The 26,305-nt window shown below is 40.6% G+C and overlaps 2 protein-coding genes across 6 annotated transcripts in view; both read right to left on the reverse strand.

Moving 5' to 3' along the window:
- TERB1 (telomere repeat binding bouquet formation protein 1) overlaps positions 1-7,251 on the reverse strand; it is a 46,773-nt gene extending 39,522 nt beyond the window's left edge. For 2 of the 3 annotated variants that reach the window (XM_055100292.2, XM_008977341.6), the window contains exon 1: positions 2,490-2,552. In XM_055100292.2, the coding sequence (XP_054956267.1) occupies positions 2,490-2,520 (31 nt within the window). In that variant the 5' untranslated portion in view covers positions 2,521-2,552. Of the gene's footprint in view, positions 1-2,489; positions 2,553-6,664; positions 6,740-7,061 lie in introns of those variants that run through there. The other variant, XM_055100291.2, reaches the window with a different exon arrangement.
- A 1,306-nt stretch (positions 7,252-8,557) lies between these two features.
- NAE1 (NEDD8 activating enzyme E1 subunit 1) overlaps positions 8,558-26,305 on the reverse strand; it is a 28,161-nt gene continuing 10,413 nt past the window's right edge. For 2 of the 3 annotated variants that reach the window (XM_034940347.3, XM_034940348.3), the window contains 13 exons: positions 24,210-24,319; positions 23,106-23,168; positions 22,643-22,706; positions 22,262-22,353; positions 19,468-19,527; positions 19,245-19,378; positions 16,388-16,463; positions 16,065-16,104; positions 14,676-14,762; positions 14,200-14,292; positions 11,596-11,710; positions 11,461-11,510; positions 8,558-8,798 (listed from right to left, as the gene is read on the reverse strand). In XM_034940347.3, the coding sequence (XP_034796238.1) occupies positions 8,689-8,798; positions 11,461-11,510; positions 11,596-11,710; positions 14,200-14,292; positions 14,676-14,762; positions 16,065-16,104; positions 16,388-16,463; positions 19,245-19,378; positions 19,468-19,527; positions 22,262-22,353; positions 22,643-22,706; positions 23,106-23,168; positions 24,210-24,319 (1,094 nt within the window). In that variant the 3' untranslated portion in view covers positions 8,558-8,688. The other variant, XM_063597623.1, reaches the window with a different exon arrangement.

Below are 26,305 nucleotides of genomic sequence, written 5' to 3' on the forward strand. Positions count from 1 at the left end.
ATTTTGCCATGTTGCCCAGGCTGGTTTCAAACTCCTGAGCTCAAGCCATCCTCCCACCTCGGCCTCCCAAAGTGCTGGGATTATAAGTGTGAGCCACCAAGCCTGGTCTGCAAGAAACTTCTTTATGTATTCCTCCATTCCCTTCTGTACGCCTTTCTCATACTTTGGTATCTCCTATCATAATCCTTCCCTTCCCAGCCAAAGCATCTCCTGACATAACAACTATCATGTTTCACCTTGGTTTTTATCTTCTCTAGGCAAAGTAACCTAGTTCCTTCAATACCTCCTGAATAAAATAAACCAGCAAACACTGAAGTGAATACAAAAAACACAATCAGGCTGGGCACAGTGGCTCACGCCTGTAATCCCAGCACTTTGGGAGGCCGAGGCGGGTGGATCACAAGGTCAGGAGATCGAGACCATCCTGCCTAACATGGTGAAACCCCGTCTCTACTAAAAATACAAAAAATTAGCTGGGCGTGGTGGTGGGCGCCTGCAGTCCCAGCTACTTGGGAGGCTGAAGCAGGAGAATGGTGTGAACCTGGGAGGCCGAGCTTGCAGTGTGCCAAGATCCGGCCACTGCACTCCAGCCTGGGCGACAGAGTGAGACTCCGTCTCAAAAAAAAAAACACACACACACACACACACACACACACACACACACAATCAAATAAAATTTGATAAATTGGACTTAACATTTTAAACCTTTATACCTCAAAAGACACTATCAAGAATGCAGAACAATAGCCCAGTCTAGAAGAAAATATCTGCAAATCAGTTATCCAAATAAATAGGGGGCTTGTGTTCAGAACAGAAAAAGAATTCTTAAAGTGCAATACTAAAATCACAATCTAAAGTGTGGAATGGATTTAAATAGACATCTGTCCAAAGATGACAGATTGCCAATAAGTATATGAAAAGATGCTCAATATCACTGGTCATTAGGCAAATGCAAATCAAAACCACAATTAGATACCACTTCACCCTGTTGCTAAACAATTGACTGATGGGAGCTGATGGATAAATACTCTTCACCCTTTGGCTGGGATGACTCTCAGGGACATGACTCTAAACTGGCTCCCAGTTTCCCAGTGGGCTTAAGCTCCAGTTACCCATAATAACTACTTATTTGATAACATACTCTCTGTCTTCTTTTTCCTATCTCATTTTCCCACTTTCCAGCTAGTGTTTCCTGGGATCACTTTCTGAAAAAAGGTACTTGCACTCAAATCCTTATCTCACAGTCTACTTCTGGGAGCAACCTAAAGACTTAAAATGGAAGAGAGTGAGGTGTGGGACTGAGGTTGGAGGTTTCGTAAATGGTTTGAGAGGGGAATCACCAACAGTTATCCCCTATCTCTCCAGTTTTCAACTTCTCCCTCTCCACAATCTCCATTCCCTCTTCAGAAATTCTGTCTTTTATAACACTTTCTTGACATTACAACTTTCCTCTAGCTACTGCCATATATCTTACTATTTATTTATTTATGAATGAATGACAGGGTCTCGCTCTGTCATCAACGCTTAAGTGCAGTGGTTCACTGTAGCCTTGACCTCCCAGGCTCAAGTGATCCTCCCACCTCAGCCTCCCAAGTAGCTGGTACTACAGGTGTGTACCACCACGCCCAGTTAATTTTTAATTGTTTTTGTAGAGACGAGGTCTCAATGTGTTGCCCAGTTTAGACTCAAACTCCTGGGCTCAAGTGATCCCCCACTTTGGCCTCCCAAAGTGCTGGAATGATAGGAGTGAGCCACCACACCTGGCTGATCATATATCTTTAGTCAAGCTCTTAAAGAGTAAGCAATTCATACTGTGTGTCTTCAGATCTTAATTTTCCACTCAAATCTAAACAGACTGCAATCGGGCTAAAATCTATTAAGTTTACCATTAACATAACAAATTACATCCTAAATGCAAAATGCAGTGGAAAATTCAGTCCTCAGCTGTGGCATCTGACATTTTAGGCTCTTAAGCAACCTCTTTCTCATGAAGCATTCTCGTAAGGTTCTGATTTCCAAGATACCACATTCCTGACTCTCTTTTCACCTTTTTGAAATGTTTTTCTCAGACTTTTTTTAAGGGCTGTCTTCCTCAGCTAAAACCTTATGTGATGGTGTATATTATTGAACACTTTTCTCTCTGGTTAACCTCCTCCATGCCCATGGATTCAGTTTCCATCTTTCTGGGAACAATTCTGAAATCTGTACCTGCCGGCATCCTTTGATGGTAGTCCTCTCAGGTTCCCATTATTCTTGTATACACTGACATTAAATCAACTATCACATGATATTCTAATTGTCAGTATGTCTCTTCCCATTAGAATGTCAGTTTCCTGAAGCCAGAAATTATGTGACAGGCACAGAGTAGTGCTCAATATTTATGTAAATGGCTGAATGATTCTTTCATTTCCTGGATCCTGTCAGATAATCTACAGTACATTCTACCAATACAAAACTCGTTGCAGATATATGATCCATCAATTTCTCACCTTGTGTTTTCGTTGTGTCTTCACTTTCCATGCTTGTCTATATTCTTTTTCCTTATATTTTGTCTATAAGATAAAGGTATTTTCTCAATTTAAATCAATGTTTGAGAATGGCAAAGATGTAAGTACAAATGGGCGGGAAAAATTGTCTTCCTGAAGCCAAAAGACCGAGGAACTACAACTTTTAAAATAATAATTAAACTTAATTAACTTAGTTAATAAGTTGAATCTGCAACTTATTAGATGTGTGATATCAAGCAGGTTGATTAAATTCTTTGAGGCTCTGTATCCTCATCTGTAAAATAGAAATGATATTCCTATTTCACAGAGATGTTACCATAATTACATTTAAAAACATAAACATATCTGGCATTTTTAAGCACTATATGCATTCAACAAATTTTATTAAGCAAACGAATGATTGGGTGACTGGATCTAACTGGACCTCTTAGCTGGTCCCATTTCCTTCCTTTTTTTTTTTTTTTTGGACAGCAGGGTCTCACTCTGACACCCAGGCTGGAGCGCAGCGGCTTGATCTCGACTCCCTGCAGCCTTGACCTCCCAGGATAAGGTGATCCTCCCACCTCAGCTTCCAGAGTAGCTGAAACTACAGGCACATGCCACCATACTTGGCTAATTTTTTGTATTTTTTGTAGAGATGGGGTTTCGCCATATTGCCCAGGCTGGTCACAAACTCCTGGTCTCAAGCAATCCACACACCTCAGCCTCCCAAAGTGCTGAGATTACAGGTGTGAGCTCCCACACCCAGCCCCCATTTTCTTATTTTCTTCATGGAAATCTTCATCTCATAGTTTCAGATTAGGGACCCCTCTACCTATGAGAGGTTTAAAAACACACCACACACACACACACACACACACACACACACACACTCTTTAGATTGGCCTTTCTCTTCACAAGCTAAATACTAAATTAACAACCCATGGTTATTTTCAACATGGTATAGTGAGATGGGATCTCACTATGATGTCCAGGCTGGTCTCCTGAGCTCAAGCAATCCACCCACCTCAGCCTCTCAAAGTGCTGGGATTACACACTTGAGCCACCATGCCCAGCCTAGAACCATTTTTAAAATAACTGGCAACTCTGATATGGCCTCTCACATACCCTACTTTAAAATGCTAAACTGATTAGTTAGAAAAAATGCCTCAGAGTCCAGTTAACTTCTTAGAGCAACAAATCAGGATTCACAAAACTCTAAAATTCTTATTTCTTCCAACACTATGTTGTTAAAGAGAGATATCCAATTATCCATTTATAGAGCAAGGCCTTGTCTCAAAAAGAAAAAAAAAAAAAGAAAATACCTAAGCACAAAGAAATGTTTAAAGAAATAACAAATGTAAAAATCTTTTATAAAGTAGTATACAAATGTACAAGTATATTATTTTTGCCTTTTTTTTTTTTTTTAAGAGATAGGGTCTCAATCTGTCACCCAGGCTGTAGTGCAGTGGCATGATCTTGGCTCACTGCAGCTTCAAACTCCTGGGCTCAAGTGATCCTCCTGCCTCAGCATTCCGAGTAGCTGAGTCTACAGGCACACATCACCACACTGGGCTAATTTTTTAATATTTTTGTAGAGACAGGGATTTTGCTATGTTGCCCAGACTGGTCTTGAATTCCTGGCTTCAAGTGATCCTCCCGTCTTGGCCTCCCAAAGGGCTGAGATTAGAGGCATGAGTCACCATGCCTGGCCCATTTTTTAACCTAAATATTACATTAAAATAGAAGTAGGTATGTTATAAGTCCACAGGATTGGATATTATTACAAGAATATTCACATTTACTAGAAATGTTCAATAGCAAAGAAAAATGCTATGTTACAAAGTTAACCAAAAAGAGTAAGACTCAATTTAATCTATAGTATGATCCAAAGTAGATAGAGGTAAACATAAAATAAGACTGGCTAGAAAGACGACATATTAACACTTGTCTTTAGTTGGTGGTTCTATGGGTTTTATCCCACTATTTTCTATTTTTCACAATTTTTATAATAACAGCTTCTAACATTCAGTAAATACCTATTGAGGCTAGACTTTGTTCTTTACACTTTATGAATATTCTTTTTAGTCTTCACAATAACCTTATGAGGGAATTATAAGGACGAAGATACATGAGGAGAGGGCAAATAATTTGACTAACTTCAAAGTGCTAGTAAGTGCCAGAGTTAAAATGGGAGCCAAGAAAATTTCAGGCTAGGGCCTACACTCTTATCCTCTCTTATACTGTCTCCCATATATAAATACATATTGCTTTTGAACAAATGGGTTAAGATTTGGAAAATATTACCAGATTTAAAAAGATGAACTCTTTAGAAAATGGAAAATTGTTATCATATATGGATGTTTTTGTTTCATGGACAACCTTAAGGACTATTTCCTTAATTTTAATTATCCAATCTATTCTGCTTTTAATGTAATTTTTAAGAGGCGTAATGTATAACTTTTTCTTTTTTCTTTGGAGTCTCACTCTGTTGCCCAGGCTGGAGTGCAGTGGTGTGATCTCAGCTCACTGCAACCTCCACCTCCCGGGTTCAAGCAATTCTCCTGTCTCCGCCTCCTGAGTGGCTGGAATTACAGGCACGCACCACCATGCCTGGCTAATTTTTGTATTTTTAGTAGAGACAGGCTTTCACAATGTTGGCCACGCTGGTCTCGAACTCCTGATCTCAGGTGATCCACCCGCCTCGGAATTGCTGGGGTTACAGGTGTGAGCCACCGTGCCTGGCCTAAGAGGGGTAATGTATAACTTTTAAACCTAAATGCTTTGAAATTAAAACTGGCCACCCACACTCTTTTCTCCCTTTGTTTTTATACTTTTTTCTTATAAATGGTTACTTTGCACAAAAAGAGTTTGCCAAGTACTTGTTAGCATTAACACAAGTCATCTATTTACTTGAGAAGTGCTTACAAACACCCATAGCAAAGGATAAGTTATAACTTTCAAGGGATTGATAATCATAAAATTATATTTAAAATTATAAAACAAGTATATTCTCAAGAACAAAAGCATCTGCCATATAAAGCAGATTATGAAGTGCTTTTAGTAATTTAGTGAATATATGTACTGCCACAAACAAGGAGATTTCAAAATTCTTTACTGTATTCTCACAGGAAAAAAGGATTTTTTTCTGGATGACAGAGAGAACCTCTCCCACTTACACGTTTCACTCAACCCACTCCCCAAAACAAGTCAGCAAGAAAAGTAGCTGAATATTACTCGTTTACCTGATTTAGAAAATGTATACAAAAGCTTTTGGGGGGCCGGGCGTGGTAGCTCGCGCCTGTAATCCCAGCACTTTGGGAGGCCGAGGTGGGCGGAAGACTTCAGGCCAGGAGTTGGAGACCAGCCTGGCCAACATGGTGAAACCCCGTCTCCACCAAAGAAAAGTACAAAAATTAGCTGGGCGTGGTCACGCACCTGTAATCCCAGCTACTTGGGAGGCTGAGGTGGGAAGATCCCTTGAGCCCAGGAGATGGAGGTTGCAGTGAGCCAAGACCGCGCCACTGCACGCCAATCTGGATGATGGAGAGAGACCCTGTCTCAAAATAAATAAATAAAAATAAAGAAAGTTTTTTTTTTTTTTTTTTTTTTTGAGACAGTCTGGCTCTGTCACCCAGGCTGGAGTGCAGTGGCGCCATCTCGGCTCACTGCAACCTCCGCCTCCCGGGTTCAAGCGACTCTCCTGCCTCAGCCTCCCCAGTAGCTGGGATTACAGGCGCCCACCAGCACACCAGGCCAAGAAAGCTTTTTGAAATCGAAATATTATCCCAGTATATCAGAAAGATAAATGGCATCTTTTTGTGTAAGGCTGGCAGGGCTGATAATCCCACCACTAAATTGTTTTTTGTCAGCGGATATCCAGCTTGTAATTATATATAGCGAAAATACCCTCTAAAGAAGACGCAAGAGAGAAGGGGCAAATTTGTTTTCGATCGTTTAAACGGTCAAGAAATAACAGTCATTCAGGTCCCAGAAAACGCACTGTGGGTACCAGAAGTCAGCTGGCTCTGCAATATGAACACCCCCCCACTCCAGCCCAGAGCATAAATCCTCAGGGCCTCCTCCCGGGTTCCACAGGTAACAGACACGTAACCTTTCCAAGGCGGGGGCGCTCACCCCGCCCGGCTTCCTGCCCATTCAGCCTGCGGCCCGCTCACCTAGAGTTGGATGAATTCCTTGTGCAGAGCTTAGGTGGCCCCTCCAGGCTCCTCTCTGACCAGGGCTCGCAAGTCCTGCGTGGGAGCAGGACACTGGTTAGCCGCGCGGGCCACTCGTGAGCCATCAGCCCCCTCAGCAGGCCCTCCTCGCTCAGGTGCTGTGTGACATGCGGCCCGGCCCTGGCTCTGGGAAACGACCTCACCGGTGGGTCCCACCCTCTCCACACATCAAAGTCACCTGGGGAGGCGCCTGGGGACTCAGAAGTGAAATAGGGGGGAATACTGCCAGGCTTTACACGTCTCTAAACTGTCTCTTCCCGCCAAGGGCTGTGGGGACTACAGCCGGGGCCTGGCACCTGCTCATAAAGGCCCCGTCCCCCAACTCGACCCTTCTCACGTGGGCTAAGAAGGGCCTGACGGGGCGGTAAGACATCCTGGCCGGCCCAACCCGCCTTACACAGGCGCCAACATACAGAGTTTCCAAGCGCGGTAAGGCAGGACAACAACGCGCGGGAGCGGAGGCCGTGGCGTCTACCCTCAAGCGGGAGCTTCCGCCCTTTCTTCATCACCGCCCACCTGCCACGACGCACGACAGGGTTTCCCGCCCAGCCGACCAGGCTCACGTCCGTGGGCGGGACTTCCGGCCGGCAGCCCCGCCGCCCCTGCACGGTGTCTTACGCTTCCGCGGGTGCCCTAGGTTGCCAAGGGCAATGGGGTGGTCGGTGTCCCGGCCGCAAGATTTTTTAAAAAGCTACAATTTGAAAGAGAAATCTCACCGCCCCCGGTTTTTAGGGTTTTTACCTCAGACGAGCATTACCCCCAAAATTAGGGGACTGTGCACGCGGTTGACGAGGCCTGGCTATGGGACGGTGGCCGCGAAGCACAGGACGGCGGAGCCCCAACCTCCCCTCCACCTGGCATCTGTGCTGTGTGTTCTCCCTTTTGTTGGGCACCTCGCTAATGGTCACCACAGCCCCACAGGGGCAGCCAGGCCTCCACCTCACCAGGGGCCTTCCGGAGTTCAGTCCAGGAGGACTTCTCCGCGCCTGGACCAAAGGATCAGAGTGGGGCCAAGGCCTAGGCCTGTCCCTTGCCGCCTCTGCCGTAAAATGCAGCCCATGGGACTGCTAGGCGATGAAGGCGAGGGGAAGGTCCCCGATACAGTGAAGAACAGCCAAAGAATGGCTGACACAGCGTCCGGAAAACCAAGTCCCTGTGAGGTACCCTAGCAAATCTAACAGGTTCTCACTTAAGAGACGCTGCCCTCAGAGACAGTTGCAGCAGATTATGGGCCTTAGCTACTAAGAGTCATGCACCACGGACCACGTTCCTCAGCCCTAAGTATTAATACATCAAGCCCAAAACCGGGAACTGCCCCCACTTCTGGATTCTGGATTTCCACTCCGTTTGCATCTACTACATCCTTTTTTTTTTTTTTTTTTGCCCTCTAATATGCTGGTGAATGCTATTAGTCCCATGTGACTAAATTTAAGAGTATATATATGAGTAGAATGACCCCATAAAATTTCAAGAAGTAGGTTAGGCAGCCAAAACTCAAGTTAATTAAGATAATACTACATACAAGGGGATGGTCTTGTTTTCTGGGAAAACTACATATCCAGAAATAATATCTTTTTAAATTCTATTCATTTTAACAAATGATGATGGTCCTAAAATGTCCATAGCTAACATCTGCACATGGCTTAAATTCATTATTGAAGATGGTAAGAAAAAAATTTTTTAATTATCTCTAATAAAACACAAGGATAATCTATGACAAGTAACTTTGAAATAGCAAGCCAGTATTGATGCTCAGTGAGAAATGGATAGGATTCATTTTCTAGGAAAATGACTGTCTCCTTTCCCCTCCCCACAAAGAACAAGACTACATTATTACAAATGAGAAAAATGTTTATTAAGAAAACAATTTAGCAGCTCTCCTTTAGAATTTTACAGACTAAAGCACAACCCGAAGGCAATTACAGTTTCAATCATTAACACACTACTTAAGGTGCTTGCTTACTCTACAACTGGAAAGTTGCTGAAGTTTGTGACATGCCACTGTAAATGTAAGTATTATTAAAAATTACAAATTGTTTGGTGATTATTTTGATGACCTCTTGAGCAGCAGCTCCTGAAAGGAAAAAGGAGAAAAGCAAATCTTTGAAAGAGTAAAGTTCAAGAGTTACATACTCAATTCTGTAAAGAAACCTTTCCTTTTCAAAAGCAAAGGTGTTTTAAAGTGACCCAAAACAGATGCAGTTAGCTTACTGAGTCATATCAACATAAAAGCCTATAATTCTTTTTGTTATTAAAGGAAATCTAAACAGTAGTGTGGTTGACCAAACTTTAAAGGATACACACAGGCATAAAAGATTCTCAAAGGACACCCTACTGCTGCATTTGAATTTTACCTTGTATCTGTTTTATAATAAAAGAGGAGAAAGGTATATTTGTTCTGAATGCATTTGTAATTTAGGAAGGATCTATATTAAATATCGCCAGACTGCTATATTTACTCAAAACAAAAAAACTACTAAGAAAAAAACTTGTGCATCTTCTATAAGCTGAAGATTCCTCTTTCCCAAATATTCATGGACTGGATAGAATTTTTTTTTTTTTTTAGACTAGAGTCTCACTCTGTCACCCAGGCTGGAGTGCAGTGGCGTGATCTCGGCTCACTGCAACCACCTCCTCCCAAGTTCAAGTGATTCTCTTGCCTCAGCCTCCCAAGTAGCTGGGATTACAGATGCCTGCCACCACACCTGGATAATTTTTTTGTATTTTTAGTAGAGATGGAGTTTCACCATGTTGGCCAGGATGGTTTTGAACTCCTGACCTCAAGTGATCCGCCCACCTCAGCCTCCCAAAGCGGAGGCCTTACAAGCATTAGCCACCGCGCTCAGCCGACTGGATAGAATTTGAGACTACTGTGCACCAAATACTGTTCTAGGCAGTAGGGATACAGTAAGGAAAAAAGACAAGAAGATCCACTTACCCTCATGCTACTTTTTAGCAGCAAGAGAGAGAGAATTTACAAATAAATAGAATGTGTAGTATGTCAACTGACCATAGGTGCTAAGGAGAAAAAGCAAATAAGGGAGATATAAATACAAGAGAAGGGGTTTGTATTTTAAATAGGGGAGTCAGGGATGGCATCGCAGAGAAGACAGCATTTGAATAAAACCTGAAGGAAGTGAAGGGATATAATGGCACTGTGCAAAATGATTACAGAATGCACAGAAGTAAAAACCAAAAAAAAAAAAACAAACAAAGAAAACCTTCAATTTATACTTTTTTCTGCTATAGTTAAGTCATCCAGTCCATCCATCTGGCTGTACCTCTTCTTAGATTCTGGACTGCATCTGAATAAATAATAATTTGCCCTTTTCTGTGAATTGGCAGAAAATTTTGCTATTTTGGCACAAGAGACTACTTGGTTTTAGTTTAAAATAAATTATTCTGAATCAGGCTTTAATTTGGATTTGCTTAGAAAATAGTTTTCTTAGGTCTGTATGATTCATTTACATTTTGAACACTTCAAATATTAATTAGACCTAAATCTGCCTTTAAAACATTCAACATCTAGAAGGAAAATGCCACAAGCTAATAGCTCAGTCCACAGGAGATCACAGGACAGTAATTTTTTTTGAGAGGTGTTATGGACTGAATGGTTCGTTTCCCCCTCAAATTCATATGTTGAAATCCTAACCCCCAGTGTAATTGTATGAGGATAGGGCCTTTGGTAGGTGACTAGGTCAAGAGCGTAGAACCTTCATGAATAGGATTAGTGCCCTAAGAAGAGACCCCAGAGACTTCTCTTGCCATTTTTTTTTTTTTTTCACCATGTGAGAACACAGAAGAGAGAGCTGCCTATGAACCAGGAAATGGGCGCTCACCAGACCTGACCATGCTGGCACCCTGATCCCAGACTTCTAGCCTCCAGAACTCTGTGACAAATTTTTATTGTTTATAAGTCGATGATATTCTGTTACAGCAGCCCAAACTGACTAAGACAAGGGGGAAGTAGAGTGAGGGAGGGAAGTAAAGGGAGCTTTTATGAAAGACATGTCATTTTTGAGTTGGGTCTTGAAGAACATATAGGTTTTGGACATGCAGAAAAACATATTTTTAAGGCAAATAGGCACAGAGGGGCAAAGATCTAGGAGCAGGAAATCAAAGGGCATCCTGGGGGGAAAGCAAGTAATATGATAAAACCAAGGCTGGAAAGGCCGAGTGGAACCAAACACAGGGTTTTTTAACGTCAAGCCAAAGTCCTTGGACTTGCTTGGAGGACTGTTGTAGAGTGTTATGTATATTGGTGGGGCAGAGGGTTAGTAAAAGGACACAATCAGAGCTATGCTTTAGAAGGATTAATGACTCTTAAGGAGTTTAAGTTGGATGGCAGTGGGAGAGATGGAAGGCAGGGAGACCAGTATGGGGCAACTGAGTAAGTATCCTAACCTGAGCAACATAGTGGGACCCTGTCTCTACAAAAAATTGAAAAATTAGCCAGGCTTACTGGCACATGCCTGTAGTCCCAGCTATTCAGGAGGCGGAGGCGAGAGATCACTTGAGCCCAGGAGTTTGAGGTTGCAGCGAGCTATGATGGCATCAATACACTCCAACCTGGGCAAAACAGTGAGACTGCGTCTCAAAAAAAAAAAAAGAAAAAGAAATATAACATCCTGCTTCACTGACCTCCCTAATTAAAATAGCTAGACGACAAAACTTCGTATTAAAATAGTAACTGTACTATGTAACAACAGGTGAGTCTTCTCATATATGGAACTCACCCCCCAAGAATGCAGCAATGGTATGTGGCTCAGCAGCTCCATATCGGCAACTAAAGGAGACCACAGAGACATGAATTTTGATTAGCCTTATGACAGGTGTGGAATCATCTCCTAGATACCCTAAAAAATACTCACAATTCGTGGACATAATCATCTTTCACCATTACAGATAAACCATATTCCTGAAGGAAGCCAGTGAGACAAGACTTCAACTTTCCTATATCTTCTTCAACTTGATAGTTAGATACTCCTAAAAATAAAAGTTAGTTTTCATTAAAATAAATGTGATTCAAAATTAATGGCCAACTCCTTTATTTAATCTAGTTTCAGATGTTCTAGTCAAAATATGTATGAAACTGAAGAACAAAAATAACAAAGTATGAGACCAATATTTGCACATATCACAAACCTATAATCAGAGACCAACTAAAACCTAGTAAAAATTTGAATTTAATTAAATCTTTATTAATTGCATCATATTCACTGTCTAGAAAAGCATCTGGCACATAGTGCTTAATAATTATTTGATAGAAGAACTTAATGAATGAGAAAGTAATGTCCTACTTATACTCTTTATAAAAGTTATTCTCCAATTCTAAAAGACTAAATGATAAATGACACTGAGGACATAAAGCTATTAATAATAGGTAACTTTTTTTTTTTCTTTTGAGAGAGAGTCTTGCTGTTACCTAGGCTGGAGTGCAGTGGTGCAGTCTCGGCTCACTGCAACCTCTGCCTGCCAGGTTCAAATGATTCTCATGCCTCAGCCTCCCAAGAAACTGAGACTACAGGAGAGCGCCACCACACACAGCTAATTTTTTCTATTTTTAGTTTCAGTGTTGGCTAGGCTGGTCTCGAACTCCTGGCCTCAAGTGATCCACCCGCCTTGGCCTCCCAAAGTGCTGGGATTACAGGTGTGAGCCACCATGCCTGGCCAATAATAGGTCACATTTATTGAGCATTAATAGATGCTGGACACTGTTCTAAGGACCTTATATCTATATTAATTGATTGAATCCTCAAAACAGTCCTATGAAGTATGTATAGTTATCTCCATTTATAGAAGAGAAAACTAAAGCACAGAGAGATTAAGTTACTTAGCTCATAAGTGATGCTGTATGACTTCCAAAGCTAGGTCATAAAAAGCCCTGTACCTTCCACTTGGGTTTTTTGGAATGTTAACTGCAGACGCCAACTGACATGCCAAAAGGAAGTCCAAGCTAGCCACGTGAAGAGATACCTGACCAGCCGCCAGCTATTCCCACTGTTCTGACTAAGGTGCTAGTTACATGAGTAAAAATGTCTTCTTGCATGTCTAACTCAGTCAGTCAAGCCTTCAGAATGACTCCACCCCCAGGCTCAAGCAACTGCATGCCTCCCCAAGGAGAACTGCCTGAGACCAGGCAATCCACAAAATCACGACACTATTTATTGTTTTAAACCACTAAGTTTTGAAGTGGTTTGTTATGCAACAGATAACTGAAATAAATACTAATCAAATAATACAAATAAAGCAATACATATTTGGTGTTTATTCTTTTTTTTTCTTCTAGTAAGCTTGCTTGTTAGGACTATAAACTCTGGGCAGCGCAGTGGCTCATGCGTGTAATCCCTGCACTTTGGGAGGCCAACGCAGGAGGATCACTTGAGGTCAGGAGTTTGAGACCAGCCTGGCCAACATGGTGAAACCCTGTTTCTACTAAAAATACAAAAATTAGCCGGGCGAGGTGGCGGGCGCCTATAGTCCCAGCTACTCGGGAGGCTGAGGCAGGAAAATTGCTTAAACCCAGGAGGCGGAGGTTGCAGTGAGCTGAGATCACGCCACTGCACTCCAGCCTGGGCGACAGAGCGAGACTCCGTCTCAAAAGAAAAAAAAAAGACTATAAACTCTGGAGACACACTGTATCAGATGGAGCAGCAGGTTTTATGACACCCCTAGAATGTGTTGCTATGCAATAATCCTGCACAATTAAAATTATCATCCCAAAGAAAAATATTCTGAGCAACCTCAGATCTTTGAGATTATGCCAATTCTCCAATGACTACATTTGCTGAAGATAAAAAGTAGATAACTAAACAAAGAAATTCCTACATCTTCAGAGTTATTGAGTTCAGAAATCAGTAGCATACTTTTTTTTTTTGAGACAGTCTCACCACAGTCACCCAGGCTGGAGTGTAGTGGCACAATCACAACTCACTGTAGCCCCAACTTTCCAGGCTCAGGTGATCCTCCCGAGTAGCTGAGTCTACAAGTGCACACCACCATGTCTGGCTAATTTTTTGTATCTTCAGTAGAGATGGGGTTCCACCATGTTGCCCACGCTGGTCTCCAACTCCTGGGCTCAAGCAATCTGCCTGAATCAGTCTCCCAAAGTGCTGGCATTACAGACGTGAGCCACCGTACTATGCCTGGCCAGCATATTTCTTGTGGCTTTCCTATTCCACTAAATTAAACTCAGTGTGAGTCTTAGTAACAAACTATGGAAAATGACAGAAAAAAGTTTTCTTCTATACATATTCAACCAACATCCCCCTGTAATAGTTTAGAATCGAACACTATTTTGCAAATAGTTAAACTTAAAAAACAAAAGGTGGTTCTTCACTGGGGAACGTTTGGGGTGTAATCTGTTCACAATGTGAAATTCAAGCAACACTATTATAAATACCCTGAGAACACTTTCAATTTAAATGTTTTATTGAAGATCTTATTATATCTGGTAATTCAATTGCTATTCTTACCTGGATATCTACCATGTTGTTTATGAAATCTATCAACAGCCCGTAACATTAAGTACAACACTATTTCATTATCTGGATTGTCCATGCTAGAAACTGAAAGGAAAAAAAATTTCAGTTTAATTTGGTTAATTTGCAATGTAACAAACAATGAAGGGCTGAATTTACTATATACTTGAGTTTCAGGACTATTAGCTGGAGTCACACAATCTCTACTGAAGTAGTAACATACTGACTTTAACTCATACATATCACACAATGGACTCAGTGACCTAAATATGACTTTATGCATACAGTAAGTTTCATATAATATATACATAAATTATAATTACCTAGATAAGCTTAGAATAAAATTAGAATATGAATGTTTACATTATCTTTTATATCATCACCATATACTCAACACTATTATACACAAAATATTTATATCTTTTAAATTAATTAAAATTAACCCAGAATCAGAAGGCTATTATACTTACTAATTTCATCCTTGTTAATTGTATCCAAACCATATTCTTCAGCTAAGGATCGACATCTTACCACTCGAAGAAATGCAGAATTGCTGCCTGAACAGAGGAAAGATATTCTGGAAGTAATGACTGTGACTGGTGAATATTATGAATCACAGGTGACTTTAAGAACAGAGAATTATGTGTATACCCTTCTCAGACATGAGAATGTGAAGAAATGTTTTCTCCTTGGTTCTAATAGCAGAGAAAGCACTAGAACATGAATCACCTTAAATTTATATCCCTGGCACTACAACCAGTTCAGAAGCAAGTAAGGTGATGGCCTCTCTGAACCTCAGTTTTCAAGTGTAAAATGGGGATGATACTGTTTACCTTTGAGAATTGTTCTACAGATTAAATGTGACATCTGTATAAAGTGCATCTCTAGCACAATGCCTGATATGGCTCTAAAAATAATAGTTTTCATCATTATTATGGATAAGTAGTCCTAAAGGAGAGAGGTTTATGAATTGTACTCTTGATATATGTAATGACTTTTTTTAAGCTTTGTATTATTGAAATTTTCAAAAACGCCCCAAAGTAGAACAGAATAATAAATGTTCAAATACCCAGCATCAAACTTGTGATCTAGTATTATATAATCTAATACAACAAACGCTAATTCAAGATTAGTCTAATAGAACAAACAAGGTGCAAGATTAGTAGTGGCAGAAAACATTAAAACTGAGCCTAAACAGACATTGTGGAGAAGTCATAAAATGGAAAGCTTGGATAAATCTATTTTAAGGATGGGGAGCATGCAAAATATAAACTTCCACAGGACGTAGGAGCAGTAGCTACAGGGAGAAATCTTCAGATGGCATGCACAACAGATTGGGTATTTTGAAACTGACTCTTAAATAAAAGAAAATGCTTTTGGCCTACTGAGGAGTTACTGAGAAGACTCCTACGAACCTAACCACTCCGAAACTAGATGGCAAAATTCTTAACTCCATTACAGTCATTTAACACAGATCAAAATGAGTATTTAAACCAATATTGTCAATGTACATGTGACTCAAGACTTCACACCCAAAGTCTTCAGACAAAAAAGCTTCCTAAATTACTTAAAATTTAAAAACTGAAAATACTGTATTAATGGCAATTTTCAATTAACTGACCGTCAAGCCTTTATAGCATTGCCACAGATAAACATGTTCTACCTCTGATTCAGTCTTAAAATACTCGCCATGTATTGTATTATGAGAGGAAAAAAAAAACCTTACCCAATAATTATCTATATCTATATCACTGAGGCCATGGAAAACTTAAAATTTCAACCATTCAAAATACCTGGGAACATTCCCTGTGGCACATTTCTATCAAGCAAAATAAGGAAATTAATTCAAGGGGACTTACAGAGTAATTTTAATTCTTTCTCTGAAATGGACTCTGGTGCCTGTAAAGAGATAAATACAGATTCTGTTCCAGTTTAAAAGAGAAGATTAACAAAGGGTGCGGCACAAAGCCAATCACTGTGAGATGGGAAGGCTTTCTCCAAGAGCTGGGAGAGCACTTTAAAAATATCTTGTTTCCTTATCGCAAGCTCTCCCATTAGGCAGGGAAATGACAGCTCCCTCTAAAGAAGCACAGAGCCAGTGCCACACCCTCTGTCTCTAAACCCTTTCTGGCTGGAGTTACGTGCTCAGGCCTGTATGGGCACAGTGTGCCCAGTAGCTTACCTGGCCAATGGACTGCAGCAATTTGGCAACATGATTACCCACAGCGGCAGCATCTTTCTTTGCTTTTTCACGGTAACTAAAAAAGAATAAAAAGCAATTACTAACAAATTTTTAAATTAGCAAAATTTAAATTGTTACCATGAACAAAAATTTTCTTTCCTTTTCATGAAAAAACACAGGTCTGACAATGTATGAAATGTGAAAATGCCAGGGAAATGCTATCAACAGCACCATGAGTAGCTGGGAATCTTTCCAGTGTTAGTGACAGACTCTCAGTGCCCACTAAAACCCAGGGTCCCTCTAACAGCACCCAACTTAAAAACTGCTCCCCTAGAGGGATCTATGATTTCGGCTTCTGTGACAGAGGACCTGAAAAAATACATTACTGAAGAACATGACTTATCTCCTGGAAGTCAAGTCCAAGGAAAGTTAAATACATTAAAACTGTTCATCTCCAATGTAAAACTTCTTTGTTTTTTGAGACAGGATCTCGCTCTGCCACCCAGGCTGGAGTACAGTGGCGCAGTCCTGGCTCACTGCAGCCTCAACTTCCCACGCTCAACTGATCCTCCCACCTCAGCTTCCCAAGTAGCTGGGAATTCAGGCACACGCTACCATGCCCGACTAATTTTTGTCTTTTTTGTAGAGACGGAGTTTCACCATGTTGCCCAGGCTGGTCTTGAACTCCTGGGTTCAAGTGATTTAGAAACTGAAAATACTGTATTAATGACAATTTTCAATTAACTGACCTTCATACCTTTTTAGCATTGCCATAGATAAACATGCTCTACCTCTGATTGTTTTAAAATACTCTATTTATTATGAGAGGAAAAAAAAACCCTTACCCAATTATTATCTGTATCTATACCACTGAGACAGACCATGGAAAACATAAAATTTCAACCATTTAAAACACCTGTGAACATCCCTTGTGGCACATTTCACCACCCACTTTGGCCTCCCAAAGTGCTGGGAATACAGGTGTGAGCCACTGCATCCGGCCATAAAACTTTTCTTTACGTCTATTTACCTTTCACCCTCTAAAAATCATCAGTGTTCAGGCTGACTACCTCCCATGTAAGGTCATACTTCTTTCTATCCTCAATTGACCTTCCCCAGGTTTTAAGTAGTTGAACTCTTAGGCTAGGACAACAAACCAAGATTCGTTCAATGGTGACATGATAAAGAGTGAAATCTGTCTGGGGAAGAGAGATCATCTCTGTGTGACATTACTTGGACCCCAAAGAAACCAAGCCAGCAGACCTGGATTCTTTGCACCATGCCCTAACTATACGAGGGTAATATTCATTGAGACCCATCCCTGTGATAGTCTATCTGGGTTCAGGCTAGTGATACCTGGATAGCAAGGTGTCTAGCTATAGTCATAGACTATAAATTATGAAACATTAAGATAAAAAATTCATCAAACCTTCATGGTTTTAAGTTACAAATAGAAGGTAGTATAGGGCCATAGCTAAACATACAGGCTCTGGTACTGGGTTTCCTGGGGTTCAAATCTTGGTTCTGCCATTTACCAGCTATCTGACCTTGCATAAGTAACCTTTTCAATACCTTAGTTTCTTCATGTGTAAAATGGGGCCAGTAACGGTCTCTCTCTCTCTCATAAGGTCGTTGTGAACCTTGTGTGTGTGTTAAATTACTTAATACATATAGTTCATAGCACAGAGTTAAGTGATCAAATATTTATCATGAAGTATGAAAAAAAACTCTGCCTCCTAGGCATATGTGGTAATTCTGTATTTCCCATTCAATTTTGCTTTGAGCTTAAAAAGAATTGCCCCCTAAGTTTTTTTTTTTTTTTTTTTTTTGAGACGGACTCTTGCTCTGTCTCCAGGCTGGAGTGCAGTGGCACGATCTTGGCTCACTGCAACCTCCGTCTCCTGGGTTCAAGCGATTCCCCTGCCTCAGCCTCCCGAATAGCTGGGACTACAGGTGCGCGCCACCACACCTGGCTAATTTTTTGTATTTTTTTAGTAGAGACAGGGTTTCACCATGTTGGCCAGGATGGTCTTGATCTTCTGACTTCGTGATCCACCCGTCTCGGCCTCCCAAAGTGGTGGGATTACAGGCGTGAGCCACCACGCCCGGCCTAAGTTCTTTTTTTTTTTTTTTTGAGACAGAGTCTCACTCTGTCGCCCAGGCTGGAGTGCAGTGGCGCGATCTCCGCTCACTGCAAGCTCCGCCTCCCGGGTTCACGCTATTCTCCTGCCTCAGCCTCCCGGGTAGCTGGGACTACAGGCGCCTGCCACCACGCCTGGCTAATTTTTTTGTATTTTTAGTAGAGACGGGGTTTCACCGTGTTAGTCAGGATGGTCTCAATCTCCTGACCTCGTGATCCGCCTGCCTCGGCCTCCCAAAGCGCTGGGATTACAGGCGTGAGCCACTGCGCCCAGCCTGGTCTAAGTTCTTCAGCTTATTTTTACTTATTTATTTGAAACAGGGTCTTGCTCTGTCACCCAGGCTGAAGTGAAGTGGCATGATCATGGCTCACTGCAGCCTCAAACTCCTGAGCTCAAGAGATCCTTCTGCTTCAGCCTCCTGAGTAGTTGAGATTAAAGGCGAACGCTACCATGCCCACCTAATTTTTCAATTTGTAGAGATGGAAGTCTCACTATGTTGCCCACGATGGTCTCAAACTCCTGGACTCAAGCAATTCTCCCACCTTGGCCTCCCAAAGTGTTGGGATTACAGGCATGAGCCACTGCAGCTGGCCTAGTTTATTTATAAGCAATGAGGTTGTAATAAACTTTCATTTGATTTCTGACAGGATGATAAAATGTTTATCTCTAATATAATCAGACTTTTTCTGTTACATAGTTTGAAAACAGTGACATACACGTTTTGCAGTTTTATATATTTGCCTGAATCTGCAATCATATCAGGAATTGTGCCTCGAACAGGTAAATTTCCTTGACCCTCTTTGGCCACAAATTCCTTTAAGGCACGAGCTAAAATCCAAAATGATGGAGTCTAAAAGAATAAGAAAAAATTAACATTAAGTGGCGTTTTACTTTGACCCAAAGTTTTAGCAGCAATGTTTTTACTTTTGTTGTTGTTACCTGTTTGGTGATATTTATGCAGCGATCATCATTAAATATATCTTCAATACTGCTTGGGATCTAACAAAGGAACATGAAACATTTACTTACACAGTATTAAGAATTCGCCCATCTTTATTTTCAGTGCTATTTCTTCAGATATGTTCTTTGAATTCTCAAATTGTAATCAAATACAAACTTCTGATTTGTTTATAATTTTATTTAGAATCAGTACCATATGAAGATTTGATGGGGAAAGAATGGAAGAAAGACCTCTCCGGCCCACTGTTGCTACCATTTAATACCTATTCTCTTATACCATAAATGGGGTAAAGAAGGGGCCCCAGTAAATTATTTTATATAGTTACATCTGAAGACAAAACAGATTATAGACTTGTAGTATTTCATGATTTTCCATCTTGTCAAAAATCTGAAACCCTTGCACCCTAATTAGTGACCGTTGAGACAACCACTCTGAAAAAAACTAAAACCATAAAGTAATTTTATTGCTAGCAAGATCTTCATACGTTAATCAAGAGTATAAAGCAGAGCACAATGGCTCATATCTATAATCCCAGCATTCAGGAGTCCAAGGTGAGAGGGTCATTTGAGCCCAGGAGTTTGAGACCAACCTGAACAAAACAGGAAGACCCCGTCTATAGAAAACATAAAAGTAAATTAGCTGGGTGTGGTGGCACGTGCCTGTGGTCCCAGCTACTTGGGAGGCTGAGGTGGGGGGATCACTTGAGCCCAGGAGGTCAAGGCTGCAGTGAGCAGTGATTGTGTCACTGCATTCTACCCTGGGCACCAATGTGAGACCCTGTCTCAAAAAAATATATATATATACACACACACACACACACACACACACAAATCATAGGCTTGGATTCTACTGATGGGTGGAAAAAAGAAATGTCTCAGTGGGACCTCCTAACTGGTCTCTCTGCTTCCACTCCCAGTCCCCTCAATTGTGTTCTCCTCATGAAAGCCAGAATGGTCTTTTAGAATACAAAGCAGCTCAATCCACTTCCCTGATTGAAATGCTTAAATAGCCTGCAAGGCCTTTATGATCTGGCCCTTTCTGCCTCTCCAAACTCAAATCCTTCCTACCACTTTTCCCCCTTTTACACTTCACTCCAATCACACTGACTTGCTTACTGATGCTTGAACAAAAGTCAAGCTTCATCCCACTTCTGGGCCTTTGCACATGTGCTCCCTCCAACTGAAAAGCTCTTCCACCAGACCTCTGCGTGTCACTTCACTCAGGCTTCTGCTTAAATGTCTTTTGGAAAGTCTCCCTGGCTCCCTATGTACAATTGTCTCTTAACCCCGGATTCCCTTGTCCCCAACATGCCCTCTGACCCTTTGTTCTGCTGTAATTTTGTTCACAGCACCTGGTGCATTTTTATCTGTTTATTTAGCTTACTGCCCCCCAACTATTAGAATCTTTTCAACTGTGGTTTTATATTCAGTGAAATACAGAGATTTTAAATGTCCAATTCAATGCATTTTGATAACTATATATACATATTTTTAACCATAACCCCAATTAAAACAGAAAATGTTCATCACCCCAGAAAAGTGATTCACAAAGCACATTTATTTTTTGGACACAGGGTCTCATATCATTGCCCAGGCTGCAGTGCAGTGGCACAATCATGGCTCACTGCAGCCTCAACCCCCCAGGCTCAAGCGATCCTCCCACTACCTTAGGCTCCAGAGTAGCTGAGACTACAGGTGCATGCCACCACACCCATCTAATTTTTAAATTTTTTGTAGAGACAAGATCTCCCTACGTTGTCCAGGCTGGTCTTGAACTGGGCTCAAGCAATCTTTCTGCCCTGGCCTCCCAAAGTGTTGGGATTACAGTATGAGCCACCACACCTGGCCAGCAAACACTTTTTTTTTTTTTTTTGAGACAGAGTCTCGCTCTTGTTGCCCAGGCTGGAGTACACTGGTGAGATCTCAGCTCACTGCAGTCTCCACCTCCCAGGTTCAAGCAGTTGTCCTGCCTCAGCCTCCCAAGTAGCTGGGATTACAGGTGCCCACCACCATGCCCAGCTAATTTTGTGTATTTTTAATAGAGATGGGGTTTCACCATGTTGGCCAGGCTCGTCTTGGACTCCTGACTTCATGTGATCTGCCCTCCTCGGCCTCCCAAAAGTGTTGGGATTACAGGTGTGAGCCACCGCGCCTGGCCCCAGCCAGCACACTTTTAATCACTCAGCAACACTGCCTTGTTGTCTCTAAAAAGTTGGTAATAATCTTACGTGCCTTCCTAACTTGAAAGGCAGCATATTTGCTGTTTTAAGTTACAAGAAAATTCTAACTTAAACTACCAGGTGTTATTCCAAAGCTCCCCAAAAACTTCAATGGTCAGACCTCAACAACTAAGCCATAACAAAACCAAAGGCATCTGAGGCGGAGTCTTACTCTGTTGCCCAGGCTGGAGTGCAGTGGTGTAATCTTGGCTCACTATAACCTCTGCCTCCTGGGTTCAAGTGATTCTCCTGCCTCAGCCTCCCGAATAGCTGGGATTACAGGTATGTTCACCATGCCCAGCTAATTTTTGTAATTTTAGTAGAGACGCGGTTTCACTATGTTGGCCAGGCTGGTCTCGAACTCCTGACCTCAGGTGATCCACCCACCTCAGCCTCCCAAAGTGCTGGGATGAGCCAGCATGCCCGGCCCTGTATTTATTTCTAACTATACATTTAGAAAATATTAACTTAAATCATTATAGTCAACCATTTAATAGCCAAGGCCTCTAGAAAACATCTTGTTCATGTGAATCCCTCAGCAACTCTTTCATTACCTGAGTTGTATTTAGTGCTGTGTTCACATTTTTAATAGCTTCTTCAAAATTCTCTTCATCTTCTGGAGCCCCATTTTCATTTTTTAGAATTCCTATTGTAATGGGAAATTGTTAGCAAACAGCCCTTTTCTTTTCACTCTTCTGTTCCCCCATTATAAAAATAACCTTGTCAGATCCTGCAGAATATTAAATCTTAAGAAATACGGCTTATCATTAGTCCTTAAAACTATACAAGGCGTGGCTTCTTAACTTCTCCAGAAGGAAAATAAAAGCTCATGATGGTATCATCTGACAAAGGTGTTAACAGAAATCCAATAAGCACCTGCCTCTAGCAATTTGCTTTTCAAGCTTTATACAGTATTTAATCATATCCCATATTACCTTGTCTAATCAAATCTCTGAAGTCCTCTTTTTCTTTATACGTTTTAGGTATTCGTCCATTTGTCTAAATTGGTTAAAAATTTTAAAAATCTAGTTATTAAAATTCAAAATACAGAAATTGAAAGTCTAAAGTGTCCCCCATTCTCTACATAAGATTTCATCAACAAATATATTTCTCTGTGAAATCAGAGGCTCACTTGATAGAAAACAGACACTGTGACCATTTATCTACATTCAATCCCCCTGCCAGTTTCATAATGACATTTATTGAATTTCATTTTGTTAATTAAAATTATCAGGATCAAAAGAGGAACTGCTAGATTTAAATTTAAAAGCATCCATTTGCCCTACCATACAACCCCATAAGGAAAAAAAATTAATCTCCCATTCCCCATCAAGGAAATCCTTTGTAAGAAACTGAAAATACAGTTGCATATGAAATTTTTTTAAAAAAAGGACATACTTCACTATACCACTGTGCTAAATATTTAGCTATGATCACAATCCATGGAGTATGACTGTGGTCCTAAAAATGAGAGACAAATAAAAGAAAATATCAGTATTATGAATTCTTCACTGTACCATCTCGTTTTCAACAAATTCAACAATATTTATGATCTCCTAATATATGCAGAGTAGTGAATAGACGAAAATGAACTGAGTTAATAAAAACTGCTTTACAAATTTTTCTAGAGGCAGATACCTAGTATGTCACATATATACTATGATTGTCCCCATTATACCAGCAAAACAGTCTCAGAGACTGCCACCCAAAAACACAGCTCAAATCTCAATTTCAGACACCAATCCTAAGTAAGAAAGGAGGATCTTTTCTGTTTTCTGATGAACCAAATAAACAACTGCATGTTAATTAATATGGAAGTGGGAAAAAATACATATACTCCTTATAGTGTTATGTCATTATTTCTATTTGTTTAGAAAAAGTCCATAAAGAGAACTTCTTGGAATTTTTTTATTTCTGTTTTTTGTTTTAAAATTTTTTACTTTCAATTTTTGTGGGTACTTAGGTGTATATATTTATGGGGTACATGCTTTGATACAGGCATGCAATGTGAAATAAGCACATCATGGAGAATGGGGTATCTGTATAGCATTTATCCCCTCAAGCGTTTATCCTTTATGTTACAAATAATCCAATTAAACTCTTTTAATTATTTTAAAATGTATAACTAAGTTGTTATTACTAACTATAGTCACCTTGTTGTGCTTTCAAGGAGTAAATCTTATTCATTCTTTCTAATTTTTCTTTGGTACCCATTAACCATCCCCATCTCCCCACCTGGAATAGGTTAATGTCCAATTTCTTGACCTGGGTAGTGATTACACAGATGTTCAGTATATGTACTTGTCTTCAGTAAAAAAGTTTTTTAATTTTGGAGAAAAATTAATATGTTGAAAACAAGGTAAAATACTGTTATTGGGTAATCTGGATGACAGGAATATGGAAGTTTATAGGATTTTCTCACTTTAGTGTAATTCAAAAACCTTAGGTTAAAAAAAATGTTTTAAGTCTATCTGTAAATGTAAGGTCACACACACTACCAACCTTTTTTTCCATATGATCCAAATCATAGGACTGAAAATGTTCTCTCAGTTCAGGAAATGGCTTATCTAGTCGTAGATCCTCTAATGCATTATCTGGATGAGATTCTATTACTGTGAAACAAAGAATTCAAAAGGATAAATTTAACACTTAAAAAAAAAAAAAGAGAGAGATGGGGTCTTGCTGTATTACCCAGGCTGAAGTACAGTGGCACAATCATAGCTCACTGCTGAAACTCCTGGGCTGAAGGGATCCTCCCACCTCAGCCTCCTGAGAAGGTGGGACTACAGTCTCGTGTCACTGTGCCCAGCTAATTTTTTTGTAGGGATAGGGTCTCACTATGTCACCCAGGCTAGTCTCAAACTCCTGGATTCAAGGGCTCCTCCTGCCTCAGCCTCCCAAAGTCCTTGCATTACAGGTGTGAGCCACCGTGCCCAGCTCAAAAGATAAACTTAATTCTTTGGCAATACTGATGACAATACACTGAATTATAGAAACTTAGGAAATCTTTAATTTTTAAATGGACACAGGGCCCACAGGTTTTTTCACTGTTTTATTAAGGTACGATTTACATATAGTAAAATGCAGAAATCTTAAGTCAACTATAAAGTTTTAGTAAAAGTAAAACCAAGATTCCTTTAGAACACAATTTGTTCTAACTGGAAAAGCTCAAAATTGACAAACCCTATGTACAGATAGCAACTAACAACCTATCCTTCCTCCTCTTGTGGTCTTCAATAGACAGCATCACCATCTACCTAGACTTCTTCTCCAGAAACCTGATGGGCATCCTTCACTTCTTGCTTCCTTGGCCCCAACATCAGTAACTCCCCACTTCCTAATCTCACTCTGTACACTGCTCTCCACATGAGAGAGGACAGGAGAGTGTATAATTTCAGTGAGTGCTTAGAGGTAGGCCCAGTTCTGTCACTTGCTAACTATGTGACCTTAGGCAAATAATTTAATCTCTCATTGCCTCAGCATCATCTATAAAAAGCAGATATTGAAGTATCTACAGATTGTGTATCTCTCTTATCCAAAATGCTTGGGACCATAAGTGTTTTGGATTTTGTTGAGTTTTTGGTATATTTGCAAATACATATTAGATGAGCTCTCTAACCCAAAAATCTGAAGTAAGAAATGTTCCAATGAGTGTTTCCTTTGAATATTATGTCAGTTCTCAAAAAGTTTTGCATTTTGGAGCATTTCTGATTTTGGATTTTTGGATTAAGGATGCTCAATCTGTACCTTATAAAGGTTTTGGAAAGAGTAAATGAAATAATTCTTATAAAGGCAGGCACACAACTAGCAATGCTGAACCTTCATTATTATCTACCCTCTCTTCTTCTCTTCCCTAAATTAGGAAAAAGAACATACTCTCTCTTACTTAGGCCACTGGAAATTTCTAACAGCAATCACTGCCTCCAATCTTTGCCCCTTTAAATCCATTTACTTTCTACTCAACTTCAAAGTGACCCATTTAAAATAAAATGTTTACATGGTCACTCTCCCACTTTCAACTCTTTTGTTCCCTCCCATCAGTTGACACCACTTTCAACTCTTAAATGGCTCACCACCAGCAGCCAGAGCTTATCCTGACAAGCACTCCCTAACTGCCCACACAGATATTACTCCTCAGTGACGGTACCAATGCCAATGGCTATCACCACATTAGCAGAGTGCTTGGCTTATAGTAAAAATGCTTTCTTGAGTCAATAAAGAGCACTGTTATGAATACTGGATGAAAATTTTATGATGATCTAAGATTAAAATTTTATAAGTAAAGGGCTTATATAAACCCTCAGCTGATGGAGGTCTGCCTATAAACGACTTTGGTCTCTTACAACAGTTTCCTTGGGAACAGTAGTTATGTAAATGTCTTTGTTGTGTGAAATTGCACCTGAATTGAGAGAACCTAAAGCCTGCATGAGAATGAAATAAAAGATTGGACGGACCTGGTGCAGTGGCTCACACCTGTAATCCCAGCATTTTGGGAGGCCAAGGCGGGTGGATCACCTGAGGTCAGGAGTTCCAGACCAGCCTGGCCAACATGGTGAAATCCTGTCTCTACTAAAAATGCAAAAAATTAGCTGGGCGCC

The sequence above is a fragment of the Pan paniscus genome, chromosome 18 (assembly GCF_029289425.2).
Source record: "Pan paniscus chromosome 18, NHGRI_mPanPan1-v2.0_pri, whole genome shotgun sequence".
Taxonomy (NCBI): Eukaryota; Metazoa; Chordata; class Mammalia; order Primates; family Hominidae; genus Pan; species Pan paniscus.